This window comes from Pungitius pungitius, chromosome 14, assembly GCF_949316345.1.
Source record: "Pungitius pungitius chromosome 14, fPunPun2.1, whole genome shotgun sequence".
Classification (NCBI taxonomy): domain Eukaryota; kingdom Metazoa; phylum Chordata; class Actinopteri; order Perciformes; family Gasterosteidae; genus Pungitius; species Pungitius pungitius.
In genome coordinates, this window is record NC_084913.1 from 4,197,015 (window position 1) to 4,224,448 (window position 27,434).

The 27,434-nt window shown below is 46.9% G+C and overlaps 1 protein-coding gene across 3 annotated transcripts in view; it reads right to left on the reverse strand.

The window, feature by feature from the left end:
• The window catches only part of LOC119227227 (ryanodine receptor 3-like), a 71,082-nt gene extending 55,341 nt beyond the window's left edge, over positions 1-15,741 (reverse strand). For 2 of the 3 annotated variants that reach the window (XM_062557205.1, XM_062557204.1), the window contains exons 1-2: positions 15,508-15,740; positions 708-827 (exon numbers count right to left, since the gene is read on the reverse strand). In XM_062557205.1, the coding sequence (XP_062413189.1) occupies positions 708-827; positions 15,508-15,555 (168 nt within the window). In that variant the 5' untranslated portion in view covers positions 15,556-15,740. Of the gene's footprint in view, positions 1-707; positions 828-15,507 lie in introns of all 3 variants that reach the window. The other variant, XM_062557203.1, reaches the window with a different exon arrangement.
• Positions 15,742-27,434: the final 11,693 nt, after the last annotated feature.

The following is a 27,434-nucleotide window of genomic DNA, read 5'->3' on the forward strand; positions in this document are numbered from 1 at the left end:
TTTAATGAATTGGATGTTTATGGCTGAGATTTCCTTTGTTAAAAGTCCTCAAGGACAGTAACTAAAGAGTCCGGGTTGGTCCGCTCCACACACCGTATCTGGTCGAGTGTCCACTGTGCCTCCTGCACGTTGCCTGCCGGCGGCACGTTAACACCGACTACGATGAATGAAGCGAACTCACGCGGGAGTCAAAGGGTTTAAAGATGATGATGATAAAGGATTCCAGATCAGGAAGATCACTGCTATGTCGTTGCACCAGCTGCTGTTGGAGTAGAAGCAGATTCCTCCACCCTTCGTCTTGCCGGAGGGCTCCGTGTCGCGGTCCGCTCTGAGCAGCTTGAAGCCCGCCAGCTGGAGCGCGGAGTCCGGTATCGATCCACAGACCCAGGTCTCCGTGAAGCACAACCCGGAGGATGTAGAAAAGTCTCTGTCCCTCTCCTCACCAGCAGCTGAAGTTCGTCCAGTTTGTTGCACAGTGAGCGCACGTTGGAGAGAAAGATGCCCGGCAGCAGTGTGCGAGAACCACGCTTGCGGAGTCGCGAGCCATAAGAACGATCCATGATTCATAAAAGGAGAACATATATTTTACATATTTTCTGATGTATATTCGGGGGGGGGGGGGGAACGATTGGTAGTCAAACATGAAGTAGAGGATTTTTGACATCAAAACCTCTCAGATCAAGGAGCATAAGAGTTCCTGTGCCTACCTTGGCCTCGGATGTGGGCTCCAGGTAACACAGCCGGTTGCCCAGCCCCTCGGCCGCCAGGCAGAACTTGCGATTCTCCTTCTGGATGCAGGCCACGCACTGGAGCACCACCTCGTCATCCTGCCGAGACAAAACGGACGTCAGTCTGAGGCTGTGTGTGTGTGTGTGTGTGTGTGTGTGTTGTCTGTGCGAGTGTTTACGTCGGGTCCAAAGAAAACATCAAAATGTAATTTAATTTTATTGAGGATATCAGGAATTTGAAAACATTAAACACACTAGATCACAATCTTCAGATTGACTTGAAGATAATTCTAAATGTATTAATTAAGCTTGTAAACTTAAATTGAGAACGTATTTCATATGCAACCATTCCTTCCTCATTTCAGTGACACTGCAACAAGTGGATGTCAATATAGATGACATCCTATAGGGAAGGATGGTCAATCACACATAGGTAGCATTAAGCATATTAATAATATCTGAAGTTACACTAGAAGTAAAGAAAATTATTTTAAAAACAATTTAACTCTCAAATGCAGCCGTGTGGGTGGTAAGCCAAGTACTTTTCCTCTGTAAAGGTGCAGCTTTTGAGATTACACATCCATCTACTTTATCTTGTGTGGAGGAATGATCCGGATATGCATCCTTTTGACAGCTAAAAACATTGGATGCTGCTGTTGTGTAAATGGCTTGATTGTATTTATCGTTTTGGCGCCTGTAAACGCTGAATTGGACACAGGTGCCCACACACACACACACACACACACGATAGCGGAGCAAGTGGGATCATGGCGGTGGATAGGGGATGGGGGGGATGGGGGGATAGGGGAGAAGCTTCTGCCCAATGACCAGCTGCATTATTTAAAGCAAGGGGGATTGTGCCGAGAGCAGAGTGCAGCAGTGGTAACAGCAAAGCGCCCCGTTAACGTTACATGAAGCAGAAATAAATATCACTGGCTTCTACTCGCCGATAGATGTGTACAGCTTTATTCACAAACAATAAGATACATGACACCTTTTTGTGGTTGATGCTTGTGTCACAGACCCTCTTTGTCTGTGAAGATAAATGACTGTGAGCAAGCGTTGTCTTCATGACATGACAACACCGTAATGCGCTGAAACCTTTGTTTCACATGAAGGGCTGGTGATTAGTTGTATCATGCTGATGCATTTACTTCATGACCACTAAGGCTGGGTGGTATGGCCAAAAATTCATATCACGCTATTAAGAAAGATTCTGACGTTATACGGTTTCGTGTTTTGAGAACACATTCATTCAGTCATTGAGGCTGAAAACGACCGCCGGCTGCCCAATCAGCCGTTTGCCGCTCGCGGGCCGCCTCCTTAGCTTGTTAGCTCGTTAGCTAGTTAGCTTGAAGTGGCTGCTAGTGTTGCCAACAGAGAAAATACCAGCGGCTCAACCAACGTTGCAATAGATCGTTATCCGATCTAAGTTAACTTACGTCGGATTTTTCAAAACCAAAAACCCTCAAAACAGACACAGCTCTTCTCTTGGGCACAAGTCTGTAGTCCCTCGTTCGTCCTCCTGTAGCGCTCTTTTCCGTGTTTTCACGTCGCAGCAGTTTTCGTGAGGTTTACTATGTCGGCAAATCAGGTTCACGCGCGCGCGTAAATCAAACAGTCCGCCTCAAGCTATTCGCGCTCGCTGATTTTGACAGTAAGGGGGCGGGACCAGTCACCACGTATCTCTACATCTAACGTTAATTGGTTACAATCCCCGTCTTTGGATTGGCTGGAGTTATGCGTTCACAGAACCATAAAAGCCCATTTCCAAACACTAAAGAAAGGGGATGGAAAGTCGAAATAAATCGTTGCCAAATGTGTCACAAGCTGTTTTTTGTGGGTTATTCATTGTTGTTGTAAAGATATCACGATGACTCAATGTCAACACCCGTTAGTCAAGTAGCTCCCACCTCCAGGTGCTCCCCGAACACGTGTTAAAATACATTCTCCTCGGACAAGGACTTATAAACGGACTACTTCTGTATTAATTTTCCTCTGAGCTATGTAATAACTGGTGACCCAAATGTAAAAAGTGTAAAAAAATATATGTGTATTACTAGTATTTAATCATAACTTCACAGTGTCGCACATTGAGCCTAACTCATTTCGGTCTACAGTCACGCACTCCCGCCACACATCCAATTCCCCTCACGCTAAAAGGGTTGAGAGCTCTGACTTCATGAATATGGCTGCCAAGAAATAATGCACTATTGAATACATGTGTACTATACAAAGAGTAGGAAGCAGACATAACTGAGATAATGAGTCAATGACTTCGGCCATCTGTTATGAGAGAAAATGCTAACAGTCAACTACCGATCTGATATTGTCCCCGTCTCTTCCCCCCGTCACCAACCGGTCTTTACTCAATCATCCCCTGTGGCACCTGGCTGCTACAGAGGAGGCGGGGGATGTCAGTTAATCCTAAGGGATGTCAGTCAGACTGCGAAGGAAGGAAGATGCTCTCTTTGATTTGGAGACGGGTCACCTGACAACATCTGTAGAAAAATCTGACTCAGGATTCTGCAGCTTTTGGCGAAGTGAATGTGGAGATATGTGGAGCAACGGAAGGGTTGAGCACAGTCAAAGTGCTGTGTAGAGAGATAAAGACAAACCAGAACTCACTTGGTGGTAATGCAAATTACCAAAAAAGCCCCTCCATCGGACACTTTATTTGCAAGTCTGAAACAAGACAAGGAGCACCTGGAACCTTGGAGGTTTCATCTAGACACAGTAGAGATTAATGTTACTGTGATAAAATGCTGATGTTTAGCAATATCAACATTTCCCTTTTCCCCCATCATGTATTAATTTACGCCGCCAGCCTGGCTGAAAAAAGCTCTCGATGACATCATCATTCTCAAGGTGCCCTTTGCAAGGGCACCTCGCACAACACTCACACAATATCATAACACACAACAGTGCTCTGTCACTATCGTGCCTGTGTATGTCCATGTATTTGTCATTTCCACTGTGTGTGCGTGTGTGTGCACAGTAGAAGTATCGTACAACCCACCTATGAGACTTGTGTAGGTAATGTTATTTTCTTCCTTTCAACCAATCAGGCTCTGCTGCTGGGGAATAATGACATCGGTGCCGATTTCTGCCTAGTGACAGCTTGGCAGACCTCGTAGTGCTTTGACTTATAAGCGGACTGCTTCTGAATAAATGATCGTCCCTGATGACAGTGAGGAGTGATTTGAGAGTTTAGAGGCACTTAATGTGTTGTTATGGCTCGGGACAAAACGATATTGGAATTAGGTCTATTATGCGTTTTTTCATGGAGCATCCCTCTTTCTCTGCAGCTCATTTTTCTTATGAACTTATGTATACGTCATTTATTTATTCTAACCCTCCAGGGAACAACGGTAAAAGTCCAGGGTTTGCGAAGAGTGTGACTTTTTGTGGTGACGGCTTCCTCTTGAGTTCTGGAGTAAGTAGAAGCAATCTGAACCAAAGCGCTCTCAGGAGGATTCTGGGGTGTCTCAGCATTAGAGATGCCCACAGCAGGCAGTGCAGTGCACTGAGAGAGACTCTCGCCAATTTATTGTACACTTTGCAGGGCTTCATTGCATCGACAAAGCACATCCCGGAGGCGGAACAAAAAGGACTTTCAACCTGAGAGGCACAAAATATGCAACAACAAAAAAAGCTGGAAAGCAAAAGAGGGAAACAGGATTTGATCCCTGTTTTTGAGTCCTAAGAGGCTGAATTGGGTCGGTATTTTATGTGTTCCTTCAATGCATCCCACAAGGCTTGCACCATGATATGATTTTAATTTCTGGGATTTTCTACTTGCCTAATGAGGACTTGGAGAGTTGTAGCCCCGGAACAACATGACAAGTGAGACGCAGAAACAAACGCAATGATGCTTGCACATGAACTTAAATGGCCAAAAACTGCATTAATCAAAACTACCAATTGCAAAAAAAAAATGCAACGGTGCACCTCGCGTTAAGAACAAATTGCCAGACACCCATCCTGCAGCTACAGCAGCTTTCAGCTCCCTGGAGGTCGGATCCGTTTTGTCTTCCTCGGCTGGAGCCTGCACCAAGGACTCGACGGTGAACTGATCCGAGGATGGAACCCGAATGGCCGCGTGGGAGGAAGTTGAAGGGCACGGCACCACAGGAGTGTGGAGAAGAAGGGAAAAAGGGAATAGAAGAGGAAAAAAAAAGAAGGTAGAGCGATGGTACAGATCTTGCAGCACACCGACACACACACACACACAGCAGTCCACAGCGCTTGCCTCCACTTTGTCCCCGTGTGTCACTGTTGTACAGCTTCGCAGCTAATGAGTCTCCATCACCAGGGGCCTGCAGCCAGTCAGCACTGTGCAGCCAGCGGACTTTGTTCTGGCAGGATTGATACAGCTGGTCGCGCACCGCAGAACAAAACACAGCTGGCCAGCTGTTCCACCTCCTAAATGCTGTCAATGCGTCCTTGTCTTTCTCCTCTCGAGTTCACAAAAAGACAAGGTGTTTTTCGCACCTATTGGAAGGCTATTCACAACGGTAACAGGAGAGAAGTGGGAAGCACCGAAAGTCTTGATCACACCGTATTTGTCTCTCAGGATCAAAAGGTTAATGTTCAGTCTCTGATGCACTTTCATAACCCTAACCCAAGAAAGATGCATGGTGCCACAGCATTACAAACTCCTGAGAATAATGGTTTGCTAAATCGCTAAATACTTAACAAGTTTAACAAGTTGATAGCTTTTGATTGCAAGGGGGTACAGATGTTTCCTCCTAAGTAATTCTCACATAACTGTTTCCTTGCTCTTTAATTTAATTGGTACAACTTGATTAATAAAAAAAAAAGGAAGGATGCTACACACAACCTTAATGATGGCTGGTTTGTCACACTGTATTTGCTAATAAAGAACAGTATAAAACACTTGGACTGAAACCATCTGCATGACAATAACTGCAGGATGTTTATTTCTTTCTTTGCATTTTAAGTTTTAGAGGAGGCCATGTTAGACCCCCCCCCCCCCTCCCCCCAAGGCCCACTTTGAACCATAACCTTTGAAAAGTTAGATAAGAATATTGATACCAACACTACTTGTGTCAGGCTTGTGTCCTACGAAGTTATTGCTCACAACTTGTTTTAACTTTTTTCTTCAACTTATTAATTTACTTTGACTCGAACTCTGTCTTTATATTTTGGCACGCTCACATCCGATTTTAACAAAAGTAGATCTTCATTATATGCTCTGATTTTTGCAGGCTGGTTGTTCCTTCTCTTTAAAGTCATTTTAGAATTCACTCACAGTAAATGTGGAGAAAAGTTAAAAGTATTCCATCGCCATTCGCTTCTCTTCACGTTATCGGCGTTAACGGTTACTGGTACCGGTGTACGGTGGAACCCAAAAAGCACGACTCAAACAACGACGGGGGAGACCGGTAGCTTTAATCAATAGTTCCGGCAGTTAAACTAGAGTTAGATACCATGAGGGTGAAGATGAAAATAAACTATGATCGGCCTCTGACCGGTTTAATCAAAAGCTTTTTGCTACCAGAAACATGAGCAACATGAATTGTGCTTTTGTTCACTTTTAGTCTGAATTCACACAGCATTATTGGAGCAAATCAAAATAGTGCAAGAACACCATCCTTCTTCAATGCAAATCCCTCTCTCCCTTTAGTGGCACAAACTATATAACAAGCATCCCATCATATTCACTACTTCTTTGACAAGAATCCTGCATGATTGTGTCTGCCGATGTTTTTGTTTATAATATTGCCGCGAATTTATATCATTTGGAGTCATACGCGTGTGTGTGTGTGTGTGTCTGTGTGTATATATTAGTGCTGTCAAATGATTAAAATACTTTACTCACGATTAATCACATTTATGCTAGTTATCTGAAGCTCCCACGTTTATTGGTTTATTGGAACAATAAATGGTTCTTTGAGATATTATTATATTCATTTTCACACTCAGACCCCCCCACGAATGCCTATAGGAAGAGCCGGCCCTGTGCACACGCTTCTCCCAGAGCACAGCCCGAGCAATAGAGTGAGAGAGAGGGGGGGGGGGGGCAAATAGAGAGATGGAGAGCACAGGGAACTCACACACACACACACACACATCCTAAAAATCCACAGGCCAGAGTCACACTGTAAATTAATCTCGCCATCCTCCTAAAACTTCAACCTCCTTTTACATTCTTTGTTATGGGTGCCGAGGACGACAGCTTTACGGCTCGTTATTGGACGGTGTCTCTGGCACGGATACAGAAGGTTAAAAAACATTTCCCCTTTTTTATGGACTGTGGTCTTCCTGAAGATCACCGAGAAATTCTGCAAACATCGGGTCAACTTCATCTATATGTCATTAGTAATGTCTTAATTTAGGATAATTATAGATTGTACAATCTACTTGGTATCCCCTGCACACTGAAAATAGCTAAAGCACTGTTCCATCTCTCTGTTGCAGCTCGTTTTGGGGCATTTGGCTGAAGTCCATCGACGAACAGTCGACTTTCCGAACAAAACAGCACCAAAGCACCGCAAACTAATGGAATCTGCGATGCTACGATAGTCCTATCCATATTTAATCCTCTCAGGTTGTGTGTGTGTGTGTGTGTGCAACAATCACCTGATGCATATTGCCTAATCACTGTTGGCAATCTAATTACACAATGGCCACACACTCTCCCTATACAGCTGTGAACAGCGGCAGCCACACGGAGGCCATCCATCACAGAGATTGGACGGCTACGGCGCTCGTTGCCAAACAGCTAAAGGGTGGAAAAATGTCCACGTCTTAAAGAGGCACAGAATGTTTGCAAAGCTGCAAATCGGGTGCGTATTACGGCGCAGACGTGAAAAAGAGAGAAGGAGGCCTCTCACGGTGTCACGCAAAGAGATGGTTCATCAAAGGAGTGATACTAGGCAGGGGCCTCGCAGTCACATCGGGGCCCCTCGCGGGTCCGCAGCTATTAAGCCAGCGGAGGAGGGAAGCTGTAAAGCGTTTCGTTGCAGCGTTGCTTCTCCTCCCCGAACGGTGGCTTTAATGTAAAAAACGCTAGGTAAGCATTTTCCATCTGGCCCGCACTGTCCATCTATACTATTGAACCCAGAAAGAAAGAAAAAAACAAACACATAATGGAGCATCTTTGTCAAATTTAAAAAAGTGCTTTGACATGAAGCGATGCAGATTTGCCTAGTTTGGCATTTTCCCTCCTTAACTCCACATGGTGGCATTGGGGATCGTTCAGGGTTAATATGGCTCGCAGCAGGGGGGGGGGGGGGGGGCAGATTGAACAAACTACTTCTCACTCCCTCTGCTTCCTCTCCACAAAGTATTCTCAGTTACCGAGGGGAATTGAGACCTTTCGTGTTTCTGAAAAGCAGTGTGTTGCGTTCTTCTTCAGAGGAGGAGTCTCCTTGGAGGTGGGAAAGGGGGGTGGGGGGGTGGGGTGGGGGGGGGGCAGCGCTAACAGGTGCTTTGGTACCCGACTCGCACGCACCACACTACACTTTAGCAGCCACGCGGAGGGAGAGGCTGGAGTTGCGTGGGGATAGAAACGACACCTTCCTGTCAGGTCAATAAAGTGGACGCGGGACCAGCCCGCTGTAGGGGCGACCTAGAAAAGCAGCGGGAGCAGAGTGTTTTCAGCCAGGCCAGAGCCTGTGCTTAATGCACGAGGAGAGGATGTCATCGCATCCAATGCCCCAAATGTCTGTCATGTGGGATTAATGCTTTCAACTGGACTCACAAGAACATTTGTCTCAGGGGCGGGAAACCAAAGTATGTTGCACGGTTCTACATTCTAATTCTATCAATGTTTACAAATGTTGAATTTTCAGTGCATTTTCATTTCCCCTCTCTTGTCTATGCACTAACGGGGATCCCAGTGTCAGCTTCTCCGGCATAACAACACCTATTGTCCTTCAAGACCCCGACCTGACCTAAAACTCTTCAGAGCGCTCATCCACGCGCTTGCACAGCGGAGAGCCGCCATCCAACCGCAGCGGAGACACCGCAGCGTTAAACTCTTATTTGTTCAGGGGCCGTTGATGACGCCTCTGGTGTCGAAGCAGAAGCACGGCTGAAAAAAAGCAGAAACCCCCCCCCAGACGACTCGTCTCTTCCGCCTCGACCGCATCAAATGTCAACCTGCAGCACTCTGATTTGTCATATACGTTTTAGGAAAACGCCATTAGGGCCTCGGTGTAAGTTTTCGAGTGTCAGCGCTTTAGCTGCACAGCCACAGGAAAGTTGGGAGGAAAGAAAATGGAGCAATGCTGCAGAGGTACTGGGCTCAGTGGGGGAGTAAAATAAAAAAAATCCATCTCTATGCGTTAGTTCTGCTGCAGGGGCTCGACAAAGACCTCCGCTTCCAACACAGACACAGTGGCCTGTTAAGTCGGGCAGTGATGGATGCAGCGTGGGTTGAATATGTGCTGGCATGCGTGTTCGCTCGCGCAACCCACCCCCCCCCCGCGTGAATCTTCCTGGCGAGGCAGCGCGCGGGGCACGGTGTCGGTTCTGCAGCTACAAGAGCCAATAAATATGATAATGAACGAGAGAGCAATATCGTGGCGTCTGTGCTACTGTGGTGCAACACGGATCGCTGTTATTGCCACGATGGTCGATATCTGAGGAAAAGGATGAGACTTCGTCACTTGTCTGGAGGGAGAACTTCCCTCAACACATTAGTCGGTGTGATGTCGGAGTGCAACTGTATGTCAAGAACAAATGACTCATGGAACCCGCTTCTCTGTTAGTAAAGATGATTAAGGATGTTTGTGGGGCCGAGGGTGCTATGAGGCAGAATTCGCCTCTGAACACACAAGTTTATTAAATCCTTTTCGGAGGCATGTTTTTCCTTTTTTAAATAGCTCAATGTGTACAGTCACTCCCCTTCGGGTGGGGGGGGGGGGGGGGACCGCTGGTGCGACTCCAGAAAGCTCGAATGAACCAGCGCGACCACGTCAGCCGACCCCTGCGTTGCTGCTGCTGGTGGACTTGTTGCAATCGCACAACTTGTCGCGGCTGAGGAAGGCACATTCATTTTCTGCAAGTTTTCGGTTGTAAGAGAGTTAGTCAGCAGGCAAAGCGTAGTTGCCCTCCGCCCGGACAGCCGGTTACTGGTTACAGACGATAAGCCCGATCCAATAGTTTAGCCGGCGGGTTAACAAAAGGCTAAGCTAAGCTATTGGAAACGTGTTCTCTTCATCTGTCAAATGCCAATTTTGTAGGCTGAAATTTGATTTATTGGCCTCAGTCTGTGCAACAGCAGCCCCGGCACCAACAACACGGCAAGATAACCTTTTTCAATGTGTGACTTTAGCTCAGGTGTGCGGGGGGGGGGGGGGGATTTGTGTTTTCCTCCAGCTGACGCCATGACGTGCTCACGGCGTCAATAAGGATCCTCGCTTAAAACGCACTCGTCTCACCCACTGCATTACAAATCGGGAGATTTTTCAGAAGACTGCAGAGGCTGCGAAAAACTCAACTCAGCACTTAAGTTTCTCATCCGAAGTTGGCCTCCACAGCAGCAGATTGCAGCGGCAAACGCTCCTCTGAACGGTCCATTAGGGGCACAGTGGGGATGCAGAACATTGGACATAATTACGGAAGATACCGGAGCCGCTTCACGTGGGAGGAGGATGATTCACAAGCATGGCCAAGAGTGGTGAGCAATTTTACTGGTTTTTATCCACGGTGACAAAAAAAATAAATGAGCGCCCGGCGGCGTTTCCGTGGTAACAGGGCCGGCGGCTCCACACGTGGGGACGCCTTACAATTGCTAATAGATACCACGTTTCCTCTTGGTTTGGTTGAAAACCATGGAGACGCCTCAATAGTTCTTACATGAAACTTGACCATTTAATTGTGTTCATTTGAGCTCCATCTCCAGGTTTCCATCCCATTCGAATCGAGGAGTCGTTTGTTGAAATGGTTTTGGGTAAACTGGCAGGGAACAGTCACAAATTAGCGGAGGGTATAGTTGATGTGTTGCAGCATGCCCCACTGTGTAGCTACTCATTAATTAATGAATGTGAATGCGTAGCGTCTTTGTTTTCTTCATATTGCAGGTTGGCCTTTGCCATGCCAACACCCATGTTTAATTGTCCCTTCATTTATGGGAAATGTGGCTTATTTGCAGTCTTGCTGAGATTTGGATTTCAAGAGGGAAAGGTACGAAAAGAAAAAAAAACACCAGTATCAATTGGTGAGGGCCGCATATGTTGCACTACAAGTGACTAATAGATCTCCACAACCTTTTCGGAGGCCAACATATTCAGAAATACAGCCTTGTACGTGTGAGCCAACATTAACTGCCAAGAATCAATGGGCAGAGTGAAGCCGGGATGAAGAGACGGCCCGGGCTAGCTACGGAGGAGGCGACGCGCTGACAACACACCAACAGCGGAGGAGGCTTTGGAGTGATACGCGCGGTCTCTGAACCACACAGTGACCGTGCCAACGTACTGCAGGACCCCCCCCCCCCCCCCGGTCCAATAGCTGCCGTGTCCCCGGTGTGAATAACCACTTGTTAGGAAGTCCTTCTTTGTGCAATAGCTACCATGTAATTGTTTACATTTTCATGAATGTTGACTATGAAGTTTTTTTTGGGCAGAGATTTTCAATTTATTTTTGACACTAAGCAAAATTACTTTTAGTGCAAACAAATGTTGCCCCTGCTGATTGCAGGCAGATTGCAGGCAGATGCACATGCACATGTTTCAGGTTCTAACGAGTTGTTACTGCCAGGGCTAATTTCATTCAACGGGGGTTTGACACTAATCATCACCGAAGCTTTGCACAGTGGAGGTGTGACATCTGAAAGGCCAGTATGTATTATCTTCTAATCATTTTAAAATTCAATGATTTGCATTTGTGAAGAGTTGAGCATTGACAATTGGCTACGCAGGATACCTGAATGAATTCACCTTTGGTTGTTTATTGTTTTGGGTGCGCGTCGATGATTTGTTTAATTGCCTAAAGACCTTTATTTGGTCTAAGAATATATTTAAATATATATATATTCAGTGATAATTTATATTTATCAGTTAATGGATTGTATTGCTGCAAATGCAAATGGCAGCCATGTTAAAGGTCTACAACCAAAAGATAAAGAACAACAGGGTCTCCTTTGGGAAGAAGCTTCCTACGCTGCCTTATTAAATATTCATGCTCCGAAACACCGGATCAGTCAGGCCTGCTCGCCGCGTGCCACTGACCTTACTGAGGAAATTTCTTCATTTGGTGGCACGATCAATAGCTCATTACGGCAGCGTCACACTGGGTTGTCTTTGGGCGGGCCTGCCGGCTTAATTCCCTCCACATCGCCGGCCTCCCGTCCGTCCATCCTCATCCGTCCATCCTCATCCGTCCATCCTCATCACGCAACACAGAGACTCAGTCTGCTCTCTGGTCACAGAACCAACTTTACTTTTCCTTAGTTTACTTTTTTTTTAGTTGTTGAAGGAGTCTCGGCTTATGTTATGGGAGATGTGAACAAAGCTGCAGCAGGGCTGCAGAGGTTTATGTGCAACATTAATACCATGGCCTCGTACGCGATACAATTTCACATTATTAGTTTAAATGCAGAAAAATAAGCATTATAGATCAGTTATATATCCATTTACATCACTTATCGTTGGTCTCCTCTGTTCACCAGCTTGAGAGAAGTCCATGCAGAAGGTGTGGCACAAGATATTATTTAAAAAATAAACAAATGACACACCAGGTAAAAATGTATGTATTTTGGTTTAATGGTATAATGAAGTTAGGGAATCTTCCCTATTCTGCTCTTCAAGGTTCCTAACGAAACTAAGCCATTTCTTTTTTAATTCAACCATGAAATAACGGCCCTCATCCCAAAGCTCCCCTCCTTAGTGTCAAGTAGAAGATAATGATGTGGGAAATAGTCTGAATAATTTCATGGGGATCTCTATTAATTATACACAAGGCAAGAGATCGAGGAGCCAAATATGAAGTCAGGTGTACTTGTAGCTCTTTAATGATGCACATTTATGAATAACAACTGGAAAATGTTTTTTAGGACTTAGCCAGGAAGCGTGTTCTTCACAATCTATGCTAGAGTGGTCAATAACATGCACGGACGGGATAGATAGCTGAGGATGTAGGAGAAGACAAGGAGACACGGAGATGAAAAGCAGCAGAAGGTAAACATGTTGAAAGGGAAAGGAGAGCAGCAACAAACAACCAGGAGATCCAGAACCGAGCCCAGCTGGTGGCGTTTTTTTCGGTCTCCGGGTGCAAAAAGCGAGAGCCGCTGCCACGGCGCGTTGGTCGCGGCGCTCGTCTGGCCTTTTCAAAGTGCCCCGACACGCCCCCCCCTCCAACTGCCGATGGATCGCCCGAAACCTGAGAGATTCGCCGCCTGCAGGGATCCTCTCGCCGCCGTGGCGTTGCTAACCGTGCTTTCTCCCAATAATTGGCCTTCTGTCAGGATGGTGGTGCGGGTAAAACACGACAAAAAAACACTCTGCTCTCGGCGACCCCGGGTGACACAACGCGCAGAGGGCGGGTGGTTCGTGTGTGAAACTCCTAAATGAGCTGTGACCATAAGCTGATATTTTATTCACATTACTGCTGATTACAAAGCCAGCGGTGATGGAGCTTGTGCATCTGAGGACACGGCGAATAAAGTTCCTGTAAAATGTGCCGCCTTATTAAAGTGTCGCCTCGGCCTCCGTGCCCCCCCCCCCCCACCCCCCTTTAAACAGACATTAAACAGCAGTTAGGGGTAGGGGTGGGGGGGAGGGGGGCATTTATGTGACTCTCCTGGCTCACAATCAGCACAGTTCCTCTTCCCGGTAACATCATAGCTGAGGTGCCCCCTCACTCTTCCTCCTCTCCTGCTTTCCTTTCCTCCCACTGAGTTGGCTTTATAGGCAGCGGCTACTTTCACTGGTGTCACTCCGGGGAAATTACTTTGTGCTGTGCAGGAAAAAAAAAGAAAAAAGTTCACAGTTTGTGAACTGCTTCATCAAGCTCCTTGACTCCAATAATAAGCGAGAAATATACAGCTTTTAGAAAACCTCCTGGAAAGGGACGGTTTGCCACTCAGTGCCACCTGTGTAAAAGCAGTCTTGCCGGGACTGATGAAAAATGCCTGCACCGTGCTTTCTGCAGGCTGACTGCACCACACGCGCCACAGCTCTGCATTCAACACACACACACAGTCACACTCCTGAACACCAAGCCCCATCACAGGACCATCCAGCCCGTCAGCTGCTTCCCCCCGACCCCCCCCCCCCCCCCCTTGTGTGTGAACGGATGCAACAAGCTGCCGCCGAGCCCCTTTTTAAAGCAACAGCAGGTTCCTTTAGCCAATATCGTTTGGAATCATACACCCTCCCCTCTTCCTCCCCGGGCCACGTCTGACGTCTGGGGAGAAAGAAAAAAAAACGCTCCCTGAGAAACAAAAGAAATGCGAACCGGCTAAACCAAACGACTAAAAATCCACAACTCTCCAGGAAAAAATATTGCCTGTGAATTGGTGGCATTTTAAGTCCAAGGCCAGAAGTGTTGAATGCTGAAATGTCAGCTCTTTTTTCTTTTTTTTTTCGGGAGTGGCAGGCATGCTGATGTGGTGACCTCTATGTGCTGTGGATAAAAGGTCAGGGGAGGAGTCCTCTTTTACCTGAGGCAAAGGAAGCTACATTTAAAATATCCATGTCGGTGCTGTGGATAGGTGAGCCTGTCAGTGCCTGAAGGTATGCTACCCATCATCGCTGCGTCGGCTTACATGGAACTGTTACATGTACAAATGCGGTACATTGTGTTGAAAAAAAATATTGCCACGTGAGAATTTGCATTAGAAAGCAGAAGATTCACCTCGTGACGCGCAGCAGGCTGGCGCAGCAGCTCAGTGAAGAAGGGAAACCACAAAAAGCAGTGGCAAGCAATATGTGCAACCAAACACCTCCTACTGTCTGGGGGTCTTTCTGCGGGACCTCCTTGGAGGAGCGTGTGTTCATCGCTCAATGCAATTCACAGTCTAAGCGTTCGTCAATAGCGGGAAGAGTTGCTTTCTACAACCAATGCAAGGTGTTGAGGAATCTTCCACATGCGTTTTCAGCTTGAGAAATACATAATAAATAAGGGACAATATTGTCTACTGCTGTATTCAAGAGTAAATGGTCCGTTTATTACTAAAAAACAGCCTTTTTTATGACCATACAAAACGGTCTCCTGGCTTTTGTGTTCATAAGATGCAGCGATGGATATCATGCAATATGTTGCCCTCAGTCAATTGACTTGCTGCACAGGCACCCCGGGGTGACTGCATACGGGCAGTCCACACTCCTGTAATACAGCACGTGCACAGCTGCGCTCAGCCTCCGGGAGACCCACGCGACTCCGTTAAAAACCACTCACGACTCACTGAGTGGAATCACAGTTTCCGTGCCACTCGTCCACCTGTTAAATCTCGCACCGCCGTGACGGAGGTGCACGCGGGAGGCGAGTTGTCCGCGGGACGCGCGTCGGCGTCAACTTCCACCGGACGCGGGGCTGCAGAAGGAGACAATAGCCGCTCGGCGAGCGATGCGCCAAAAGACGACGGCGCACCGTCGCACGCCTCCGACATCTGCAAGAAGGCAAGCGGGGGGCTGCGGGAGGAGGCTGCGGGAGGAGGCTGCGGGAGGAGGCTGCGGGAGGAGGATGCGCGAGGAGGCTGCGGGGAGGACGTGTGGCAGGAGAGCCAAGTGACGGACAATCGGGGGCTGTTAATTAAACGCCGCGCGGGGATGGAGCAAAGAAACAGGGGGAGAAATGCACTCACGGTTCTGAGGAACTGGATTTCATCCTCCCCTTCTCCACCTTCGGCCATGGCTGCAAAAAAAAAAAAAAAAAAAAAGAGGGAGCCTGCTCAGACCCGGGGAGCCTCCGCTGGCTTCCTCCCTGCCGCCGTCGATGCGAGCATAGAGCTAATCCACGGCCATGCAGCGGGGGACACTACCGCAGCATCTGTCACTCAGGCCCCGTGTGCTCGAGACCCGGCTTCAGCACCCAGGAGGAGGAGGAGTGTGCGTGCGTGCGTGCGTGCGTGCGTGTGTGCGCGTCGGAGGGCTGGAGCAACTAGGCAGCAGCGGGGGTCTTTATCGTCGACGTCACCGGCGGACCCTTGTTAATGCAGAGCGCGAATATTCAAACAAAGCGCGTGACACAGTCGGGGTTTTTGCCCCCCCCCCCCCCCCACCTCCAACGATGAAATGAAATGTATATATATATTTATCTATATATTAAGGCTGTCGATATATCGAAAAACACTAGTTCATCTTTAATCTCTATTAATCGCAGTGAAAAGTTAATCACTAATCACTTTAGAATGCGTGTATTTTAAACACTGTTTTTTCAACCAACCAATAAGGCTGTAGCCTACATTATCGACCAATCAATTATTGAAGACTTATTGCTTTTATAATACTGTTACCAGCGAAATTATAAATAGTAAATCGCTGCCCATCGGCACAAACCGCTGTGCGTCACATTTCATGAGTCTGGGGGGGGGACAAAAATAGCTAAAATGTCAACTTATGCGTTACTTTGAGTGCGCAGTGATGTGGAACAATGGGGTCAACGTGAACAGCTACTGTACGTTATCCCTTAATAGTGCACCCCTCGTGACTCACTGGATTTCATCAATCCGTATAATAATTGTATTTTTTGAAACACAAACTACACACACGTGATCACGTTGGAGGCAGATTTCTTCCTGCTGTCCTCGTGCACTTTGCTCTTAACACTTAACGCACGCTGTCGGGGACACAGTGGTGGTCTCCTGCGGGGCAGATGTTGAGGTGGAAGAAGCCTAGCAGCTACCAACATGTTCCGGGCACTATCAGCCTATAAAGTGGTCCGTTTGCCACTCGTCCCCCTTCTTCCCCACCACGAGGTGACTTGTGAGTCACTGGAGGACAAGCATGTGTTACCTGGTGGTCGATGTACCTCACCAGATCCAGGAAGAAGGACTCGCACTTCTTGAACACGTGGCTCGGTGACAGGACTGGACCAGCAGTGCTCCACCTACATATAGAATCGAGATAGTGAAGCTAATGAAAGTGAAAAAGGTGATAAAAATACAACAATTAAATATACTGGTGGTCCACAGCGAAGGTGCTCCGTTCTCCACCCGGAGAGGTTTGAATGAGCATTTCTAAAAAAAACACTTCTTTAAAAGTGTATCTACTGATGTTTTAATCGCCAACTTAAAACATGACAAACATTGACCTCTAGCGTCAGAAAGCAGAAGGTAAATAAACTGGCCAAAGAGGCCTGCAGTACTTCCGCTGAGCAGCAGAGGGAGGCAGACCGCAGGTGTGAGCCAGGTGGAACAGAGCATACAAATGAAGGCAGCAAACAGCAAACAACAACCATTCAAAACTGATAACAAAGACGACTGCGCATGTCGACTCTGACATGGAAACAGTGCCACCGTCCTCTTTGTCGACGAAGATAGATTTAGACCATTTGTCGTGTTTAATAAACAAAAACTCAGGAGCGCATCTCCGCTTAACACAAGATTCAAAGTGGTGCTTTTGTGTATTTCTACTCAGCCAAATACAGGTTAAAATGTTTGTGTTTTAACAGCGTTTTGTGGACGAGCTTTTAAAATGGAAGATGTCGTTCAATTCTCCACTTTCAATGTCATCAACTGTTGGTGTATCACATAAAAAAAGACTGTTTTGCTATGGAAAAAAATCGAAAAGTTAAAAGGATGTAAATAGTAAATAACCTTCGTAACTGTGTCATATTTGTGAATAATACGTGAAGTTGGTTTTAATGTTACATCAAGTTTTCTTCATACATTTAAAGAGCTGGTTTCATTTTGAGAGGGAGGGGAAACGGATAAGGTTGTGTATGTATTTTGTGGTTTTCTTTGTGTAGTAGTATGGATGTGTCTTTAAGTTAAACTGCAAATGATACAGTGTTGGCTGATTACTGTATAACGTAATTTTGTCTGGGTCTTGATTGTTATTCAATCCTCTGCTTAAATAAGAATATTGATACCAACACTACTTGTGTCAGGATGTTATTATATGATCCCAGATCCTAGGAAGTTATTGCTAACTTATTTTAACTTTTTCTTCAAATTATTAACTTGAATTTACTTTGACTCAAACACTGTCTTTTTATTTTGGTGCGCTCACATCTGATTTTAACATAGCGTGCAAGGTAAAAAAAAAAAAAGACTGGATTTTTATCATGGACAAAAGTAGATTTTTTGCTCCGATTTTTAAAGGCTGGTTGTTCCTTCTCTTTAAAGTAATTTTAGAATTCACTCACAGTGTCATGTGTCAGTGAAGGCAACTTGCCCCTTCCTCCTGTGTCTGTCTGATTTTCTTCCCTGCCCCTGATTGTTTCCACCTGTGCCCCTACCCTGTGTGTGCATAGAACCAGACTGACATAAGGTTCATGGGTGGTAGATGCAATCACAAAGATTGACAGGCCGTCCATTACATTACATGTCATTTAGCTGACACTTTTATCCAAAGCGAGTGCAGAGTTCAATGAGACGCAGTGTAAACGTGTTCACATCTCCACCAGCAGGTGGCAGAATACATGTATTTAAACATCATTATTTGTCACACTTCAATCCTGATTTGAATGTGAAAGCCAAAGAGGTCAAAGGATCAGAAGATCTAATGTTTCTAAAGAAAATTACTTCGGTTTTATTGCAGTCAGATTTGTTACTTTGTGTTTTGTTTTGTTTTTTTACGGTAAAAGGGACGATCAAAAGATAACTTTTCAGAAGACGTCATGGCCTTGGCACATCAAGAAAAACAGTTTAAACGATATGACAGCAAAGCAACATTGGCCAGTAGGTGTCTCCGTTCTGCAAGAAATGACACCTCAGGCCTTCAAAGCGCCTACTCTCACATCCTGTCATCTTTCTGCGTGTCCAACAAATCACTCCTGTAAGCCTGAGAAATACTTTTAAAAAAACCCAGCTGACGTCTGTTAAACCAAATGACAGGCAGAGTGACACCCATCTCATGGCGTACCCGCGCGCAGCAGCTGCACCGACTCAAAATGTGCGATGTGCGATAAATACTGAGGAACCAATCAAAACGCCGCGAGCCGGTGCCGAGTTCATCTATTGGTCTAACGTCCCGTCAGTCACGACGGACGGACTCCGCGAGGCAGCGGTGAGCTGTGGCTGGCTGCAGCACAAGAGATGTGAAGGACAATTTCCCATGCCGATAAATTGGGTAAGTAACTGTTTGTGTTTCACCAAGTGCCGCTGGGCTTCTTAGCGTGCTGCACTTGCGCTTCACTCCAACGTGCTTTCGTCTTCTAAAATTAAATTCCGTGACGTTGACAGATGTGTTGCCAATGCAGAGCTTTATGCGTTGCATCTTAATTTATTATAGATGTAACCGAACAATGTCTCCATCTCAGTCGCACTGTGCAGCAGTAACCTCGCGGGCAAATCCAACTGTGCTGCCATTTTTAACAGTGACAACTGCACCGGGGCATGTTGCAAGGTGACAGTCACCCACGGGATTAATGTTGTGGTGTAAACAGTTCAGAGGTACCTGCAAACGTTCGTGTGCGTCATTGTATCCATCGAAGCGACGCGTGCGTGCTTTGGAAACATCTCAAACGGCAGCAGCAGCAGCAGCGGAGCTGTGCGCGCGACGTCACCTTTTGGGACGCTCGGCTTTTTATGCGGCAGCAGCTTGTGAAATGTTGATGAAGTGCAGTTTAGAAATGTTTCATCTACTCGTACAACAATGCCGGGGAAGGAGGATAAGGATGATGTATAGTTTGTGTATGTATGTATGTGTGTGTCTGTGTTTGTGCAGAGTTTGATTTGATCGTTTTATTTAGATCTTTTTAACTTCCAAATAGCTTTGACAGTGCACTATTAAGGGTCTATCGTGGAGAAGCAAGCAGTTTTTATTGGTATCTTAAAGAAGAAAAAAAAAGCATTATCATTCAAATAATCTATCTTCTTGACAGGCCTAAAGCTGTGTGCTATTTTCTCACTGACAGCGTCTGGGAAGGCCAGGGGATGAATAGCCGGAGATCCTCCACTCGCAGCACGAGTCCAATCACCCCGTCCAGGGAGGAGGGGAGGCGAGGGCTGACCACTTAATCAGAGCGCTCCGGGGTCGATAAACATGGCCCCCGTCATGGAGGGCACACACACTGTTGTGCTCCTGTATGCACCCGTCACGGAGCGGAGCAACGTCAGCCTCTATTTCCCCAAGAGGCGGCCCCCGGGCTTCAAGTACAAGAGCCGCGCCCCCCCTCACTCGGAAATAGCCTGTAATGACCGTGACCGGGCAGAGGAGAATCTTGCGGCGTCCGAACAAAGGGCCCAGTCTCCTGGCCCCTCGAGCAAACTCCTTGTCGCCCGGCAGGCGACAAAGGACGCAGTTGCAGAGCTCTGCTGGCTGGCGGCGGAGCACCACCAGCTGCTGGCGGATCTGTTATCGCTGTGTAGGGATTGCGCCGTCCGAGTGAGGATGGGCAACCAGGACGGGAAACTCCAGGATTACGTGGAGGCTACGGAGGCACAGCCCGGGGGTCAGATCCGCGACGGCGGCGACCCTAAGAGGGCCGCGCCGAAGGGGAAAAAGCCCAAGAAGTCCGGAGGCAAGAAGCCGGACGGCGTCGAGGACGTCCCGCACGGCAAAGCGAGGGTGAAGAGGAAAGTCGCGCGGGGGGCTCCGTTCGCCGGCGCGTCCCCGGTCTCCGTGACGCAGCAGGTCCCGGGCACCTCGGCCTCGGGCCACGTCACCGACAGCCCGGTCACCGGCTCTTACGTCAGCGCAGCCAGTAACCCCCTCCCGCCCACGGAGGAGCCCTCCCGGACCCCTCGCGAGGTCTGGGACCTCGTGGAGGACAACCGGGCGTTCGACGTCGATTTCTGCACCGACTTCTCGGAGTACGACGGCGAGCTGGGTTACGAGTCGTCCTTCTGCAACCTGATGGAGGGTCTGACCAGGAGGGAAAGCGGGAACAACCTTCGCCCGGTCAAGAAGGCCGATCCCACGGGTGGGGTTGCGTCCGAGAGTGGGGAAATCGACCAGATGAATGGAGGGGTCAGGGTGGTGGCCAAAGTGCAGGGCGTGGAAGGGAGGTTGCAGCACGTTAACCACGCGAGGCCCGAAGGGGCCGGGCGAGCCAGCAGCTGTCAGCAGGGTTATAGTCCGTGGCGAGGCCCAAACGTAGAGCCCCTGCTGGGAGTCAATGGGGAAAAGACGAGTGACCAGCTCTCCGTGGGGCCCCGCTTCCCGTTATCGCACACCCCCGAACCTCGCCCCCCAGGTAAATCCCGCGCCAAGAGCCCGTCTTCGACGTCTCTGGCCGGGGTCTTCAACGCGTCTTTCCCTGCCTCCAACAGTCTCCACAGCATGTCCCCGGTCCTGTCCCCTCTGTCCCCCAAGCAGGCGAGCCCACAGCTCAACCACCGCGTCGTCCTGCTCGAACGAGGCGACGCGGACGAGGCCGAAGTCTCCTCCGTCGTCGCCGTCGACAACAACGGCAACAGGCGGCCCGCCGCCCGCCTGGAGCTGAACCTCAGCAGGAGGCCGAGCAACTTCAAGGGGAACTCCTCCAGCAACTCCACCACAACAGGTGAGTGATGAGAGATCAAAGCCGCTCCACACTCCCTGCCACCGTGTGAACGTCGACACAAGCGCTTCCATCCTCCGGGAAGCTTGTCACAGTATGCCTTTCATCTGCCCGTTGGTGTTGCTGGATTTCAAAAGAACGGAAACAAGAAAGACGTTAAGATCGTAGAGAGATTCGAGTGTGTGAGTCTGTGTGAGCAATTACTCTGCAGCATTGTATTTGACAAGCATTTTCTTTTACTTTTTAGTCCACTAAAGGAGCATTGAGTTCTAAAAAGTCTCACTGTCCTGGTAGATTTATCTTTTTTAAAAAAAATGTTATTGCTGTGTTCACGTTTTGGCTGTGTCCACAAATTTAAAAACTATCCGGCAGAGTTGAACAAGAGGCAAACGGGGCCTGAGAATACTTTGGTTTCATGATCCATTTTAACTAAGCACCGCAGGGAAGGCAAAGATTAGTGGGAGTGTCCCAGATCAAAGGCTCCGTGGTGATGTCGTGTTAACTGAAGCGTGGCCACTTTGGACTTTTAGGCACCTGCTGTCTCTCTCTTAAACCCACATTCTCTCCAGTTCACAGGAAACTGACAAAAGCTCGGTGACCCGCCAGGCCCAAGGGTTACAGAAAAAAAAATTATATTTTTTTCAAAACTCTTCCTCTTTCCATAATCTCTACCAGTCTATGTTATGCTTACAATTTTAAATACTCCCAGCATATCGCTTTATTTAGCTAAATTGTGATGATGTCAGAAGCATCTGTGCATTGTATACCTCTGCGATGTGGTGAGTCATCCCTTTCAGTTAGCGTAGGGTTAGGTTTGCCTGCATTAAGATACGCTTCCATTGACTTCATAACCGTGGATAATGGTTGTCGTTGATCAACTGGGCTCAGGTGAGGAGGAGGAGGAGGAGGAGAGCTGAGATGTGTGATGCTAAGCTAAGCGGTTGATGGGGGAATAGATGGCCCAGCCTACTCATGTGGAGGTCATTTGGATCAGTTCCCACTGAAGTGACCCCTGTCCTTGTTTGCACTCTTTGTACACAGATGCACATAATCCACATTTCTAGACCAGTTTTTTTTTTTTTACATAGTGAGCCCTATTTTTTTTTTTTATCTCGTCAGCATTAGCAGCAGAAGATGATGGCCATAAGCTCTCTGCATGAGACTCTGACAGGGAAAGATACACTTACTTGATGCCTACATCATGCAAACCAAACGCTTTGTACAGTCCTCACTGTCATGGTTTAAACTCTTTTATTCTTATAATGGATCCGTGGGTTGATTTTTGCAGCATCTTAGCTGTTATACCAGATCGCCCTTGTGTTGCTCGATGATTGAATACACTTCAGACGTTAGCCCAGACAAAAGGACACCAGAGGGTCTTGCCAAAAGGGCTAAGTGGGTCTTTTAGAAGCCTCGCCCTTCACAGTGTGCAAATGGTGAACTAATTATACTCTGAGCTTTGATCTCAATGTTTATTAATGAGTGTGAGGATGCAGACCAGGAGTGTGATTAGAGATGAACACACTTGATGTGCTAATGCTTTAGCACTGTGGTTGCATGTGTGTGTGTTACGCTTTATCTACGTAATGTATGTTATTTAGTTTCCATTGACATTAGCGTTTGGGTTACTTGTTCTCTTATACCTTATACCTTTCTTTAAAGCTGCAGAAGCACACTCCAAATACACTATTATTGCACCTCAGTGGAAATGTGAAATGTGATTACAATTTATTCTGGTAAATGTGCACCATTAAATTTCCTTTTAGCTCTGTTTTGGTCGTCACTACCTCCTTTAAAGACCGTTTAATGCCCAAATGCATTCACCGGGTAGCCATTAACTTACTAACTGCATATCTTCCGTTTGTTGCTGGGCATGACAATTCCTAATAGCTGTTTTAAACAGCCCTACTTACTTTATTGTCTGACATATGGCAGGCAATACCATAATCAGATTACCAAATACGTTCCTGCAAGGTCATATGAAACTGATCAGTGCAGAGACAGAGTAGGTCACCCCCCTCTTCCAGCTAGCTGTCATTCAACAAAGTTCCACGCAGCCAAGACAAGGGCCCGCTCTATTCAGGCAATGAAGTGGATTCTGCCAAAATCAGGCTCATACAGGCCGCTCCCATGCTGCATACTGCACGCAGTGAGACGGGGCACAAAGGTCCTTCTCATATAAAGTGTAACTTGTTTTCTTTAACAAACGACTACCACCTCGGTTAATGTGTGCTATGTTCCATCTTGTGCGTTTTCAGGACGAGCTGCTTTTTTAAAGGCTCCGCCTCAGTGTGGCATTCTTTTACTGGAGTGACTTTAACCAAACGTCCTGACTCCCGGGCGACGGCGTGCCAGGCACAATTCAATCCCCCCCTGGCTCTTCCTTCGTCCTGTACATCTCATTACTCTCCAGAACTGCCTTTCAAATGAAATAATGATGTCTGAGCGTCGTTGTCATGCTTCTCTGGCCCCTCAAACCGCTGCAGCGCCGCATCCTTGAGTTTCAGCTTCACAGTTAACCCTTACGTGAACCTCACCATCACTGCTAGCGTCAGTCAGTCGGTCAGTCAGTCAGTCAAACCGCCAGCATGACCGCCACGCACAGCCGACAAGCCTATGTGGAAAAAGGGCTTTGACAGGCTGAAATCGGGACAGACTGGACACCACTGTTTGAATGTCTGTAACAACAGTGAGACTTCAGCATGAGCGGAGGTTATCGTTCATTGCACAAAGTTCTGCAATTATGGATATTGGATGTGTGTGTGTGTGTGTGTGTGTACGACTGCAGCGCCTTCGTCGCCTATAGGAGTCGCGTCTCCCTATCTGATCGCCGTCATTACATTGCGGTGTTACGCCGTTACTTTGCTGTGTCAGCACTGACATCAGAGCTTCGGTGCAGTGTTTCAATACAAGAAGAAAAACATGCCTCTTCCTGTCCAGGCGGTGGCAGTGTGGGCCATCATGCAACTGTCAACCTGGCCCACGTGTGTACAAGATGCAGGTTGTTTAGCAGAGTCAGTGTTTGCCCTACAATTGTATCCCCCCCCCCTCCCCCCTTGCATATTTACAAAGTGATTCTAGTGAGAGCAGTTTCTGATCACTCAGTTCTTTCCTTGGCCCGGACCGAGCTGAACTCTGCATCTGGAAGTGTCCCAACGTACAGTCGGCAGTTGCCACTGCGGAACCATGCAGCACGGCATTATCTTAACAAACGGTTATTAATCTAATCCCCCCCCCCCCCCCCCCCCTGCTGTCCAAGTCCTGGATAACAGGCTTCAGGCACTGCTGCTGTCTCACAATGACTGAGTACTGAGGTTGAATTTAAATGCTTCCATTTTTTTAATAACCCCCCTCATTACGTCTGGGTGGGCTGATAATGGAATTGAAAGCATTTAGCTGAGACCAAAAGTAAAAGCAACACAGCAATACTATGCACTTATTGTAAGTCGCTTTGGATAAAAGCGTCAGCTAAATGTAATGCAATGTACTATGTGCTCTTGAAAGGGTACGTGTTACAAATAAGAGATTTTATGCTATTGTATCTTATTACTATGGAAATCAAACTTACTTATTATCTCAGTTTACTGCCCATAATTTTCCACAAACAAGTCAAGTTAAAAACAAAATTAACTCTCGGATGCATCATGGCCAGATATATTATATATTCATTACACGTGAGAAGAATTTTAAATTGCATTCCTGCACATGTGCAAGGCCCTTGTCTGTCTCCTGAAGGCAACACCATGTGACTTGTTTTGAGGCACGCGAAGTAGATGCTTCCGGTTGAAGCAGCAGTGTGTCACTGAACATAACTACTATGGGCCAGGTGCCCTAAAATGCACAGAAGGAATCCAACCTCCCCAACGCACTGTGGCCTGAACAGAACTGAGGTTTCCAATGTACTTTCACCCGGTTTTAGCTAAATGTTCTAAACTGTCAGTCTTCTGTTTGACTGCCTGGTCAGGAGAGGGCAGTCTTTCCGAATCGGAAGTCGTGTATTTCTCGTACTTCAGGGCCTTTGGGTGACAAGACACATTTAGGCAAACTTCCTGCACCTACCTGAAGCTGATTCTAGTACATTGGTAGAGCACAGCAACGGCTCTGCTACGGTGCATCTCTTGAATGCAAATCAATAACGGTATCTGCTTTTGAGGGTACTGGCCTGCAGCCATTTTTCTTTATTCGATCAGTGTGGCTTTCTGCTGGAGTCCACCATGGGAATGGGGCTGTCTAAGTGCAGACAAAAATAGCTGTTTGCCCTCAGGCCGGCAGCAAAACGTTGGTGCCTCTTCCTTGATGCTAAAAGATCCTGATGCCTGCTTTCTAACTGGTCCCGCCTTTATTCCCCCAGACAGTGTCACGCAAGACCACAATTGTTATGCTGTTTCATTGCACAACACGGCCAGATAATCCCCCCCCCATTTGGTGGTGTGTTTGTTTGTGCAGAGGATTCCTTCTTGCGTCATGATGACATTTGGATGCTGGACGGCGATGACCATCCGGAGCCCATTTCCCGTGGCCCGCGCCCTGATCACCTCGACTTCCTACGCATCACGCCGCCGGAGGACGACATCCTCGGTGACACGCCCTACTGTCCCAAGCTGGAGTGCACGGTGAGGGCCCCCCCCAAGCAGCGGAAACACTGATTCAGATGTAGTGTGGGTTTTCACACACGGTGTACACACGTACTGTGTACTGTGTGCTATGGTGCACACGGTGAACAGTGTACCAAAGCACTGTAATTTTTTTCCCCTCCTTCTTGGGACTCAAAGGGATTTCTCTCCACTCGGGCGTTAAACCACCTGATCAGGAATTCTCAGGAATGGATTAACAGGTCATGGATTATAATCTGTGGAATGTGGTCTGAAGCCACTCAAACCGTTTTTGTTTAGAGGCAAGACTGGAAAAGCTCCCCTTCCTTCCTAATTCCTCTTATTTTTGAAAGCGTTTGGCTAATTGGTAGTAATTAGTAACATTTCTATTTGTTATTGAGTAGAAATTGCAACAGAGGATATTTTGATTGCCTCAGAACATGTGACTGATGTAATTGCACTGCACAGTATTTGTGTCTTCTAAATCTCATTGATTAAGTATGAACATTTGTTTTGGATGCCATAAGGCTGTTCGGCAATGGTCCTTCATTCCTTTGGCAAATGAGGCAGATCACCTGGGTGAGGCTTAAGGCGGGTAGTGTATAAACACAAGCCACGCATTGTTTTCTAAATGCCTTGTGAGAAAAATCAGTTAGCATACCAGTATAAATACCATGCTGTAAGGCAGCCAACTCCTCTACTGTCACTGTTTCCATGTCGTTAGAAAGACGCACCTAAATGTCCATGATGATTTTTCAGTGTGTTGTCACAGCTGAACGCAGATGGGTGTGACAAAAAATACAATTATGTGGGTTAGACTTGATCCTCCTTTAGATCTTTAGTGTTGGCATCACCTGTGACCAGGAAAGGAATGATTTCACTTCTATTTCAAGCTCATTTGTGTCAGATATGCATTCACATTTTACATCCGTTTGTGCCTTTTCTAGTAGAACTCTCTGTGGGAGATTTACTGTGGTATGAATTACCAGCTTTGTTATAAAACTTAATTCCTCGGCCGTAGAAGCCCCCTTTCTATTTGTGACGTTCTTCGAATGAGGTGAAAAAGCAATTACAAGTGCTGTTTTTGTGTTTGTTTGTTAATTGAATTTGGTATCTTAAAAATATAAATTTCTTCCAGTTGTGTTTCGTGTAGTGTGACAACTTAGTTGGTCGTAAATGGGGGGGAGATGATATTTAATTTCTAAATATAATAATAATAATTTGAAACATTTGAAAATGTGCTCAGGCAGTCTGAAAGAATGCATTCAGAGGACCACCTTTGGTTGCTACGGCTAATTAACGTTAGCTTGTTGCTTTTTCCCCACAGACTTTATTAGCTTAGCTTTACTTTATTCAACATTAGCTTGAAGACTTTTAAAGCTTTTTGTCTGTATACAAAAACTAAGGTTTAATTTATATCTGTCAGTGTTCAGTGTAGATTTATGGTAACTTTGAATCAAAATGTAGGACTACACATAACTTTATATTTGACTTAACGTTAGCGTTACATGTTAGCCTCTAAGCACGTTAG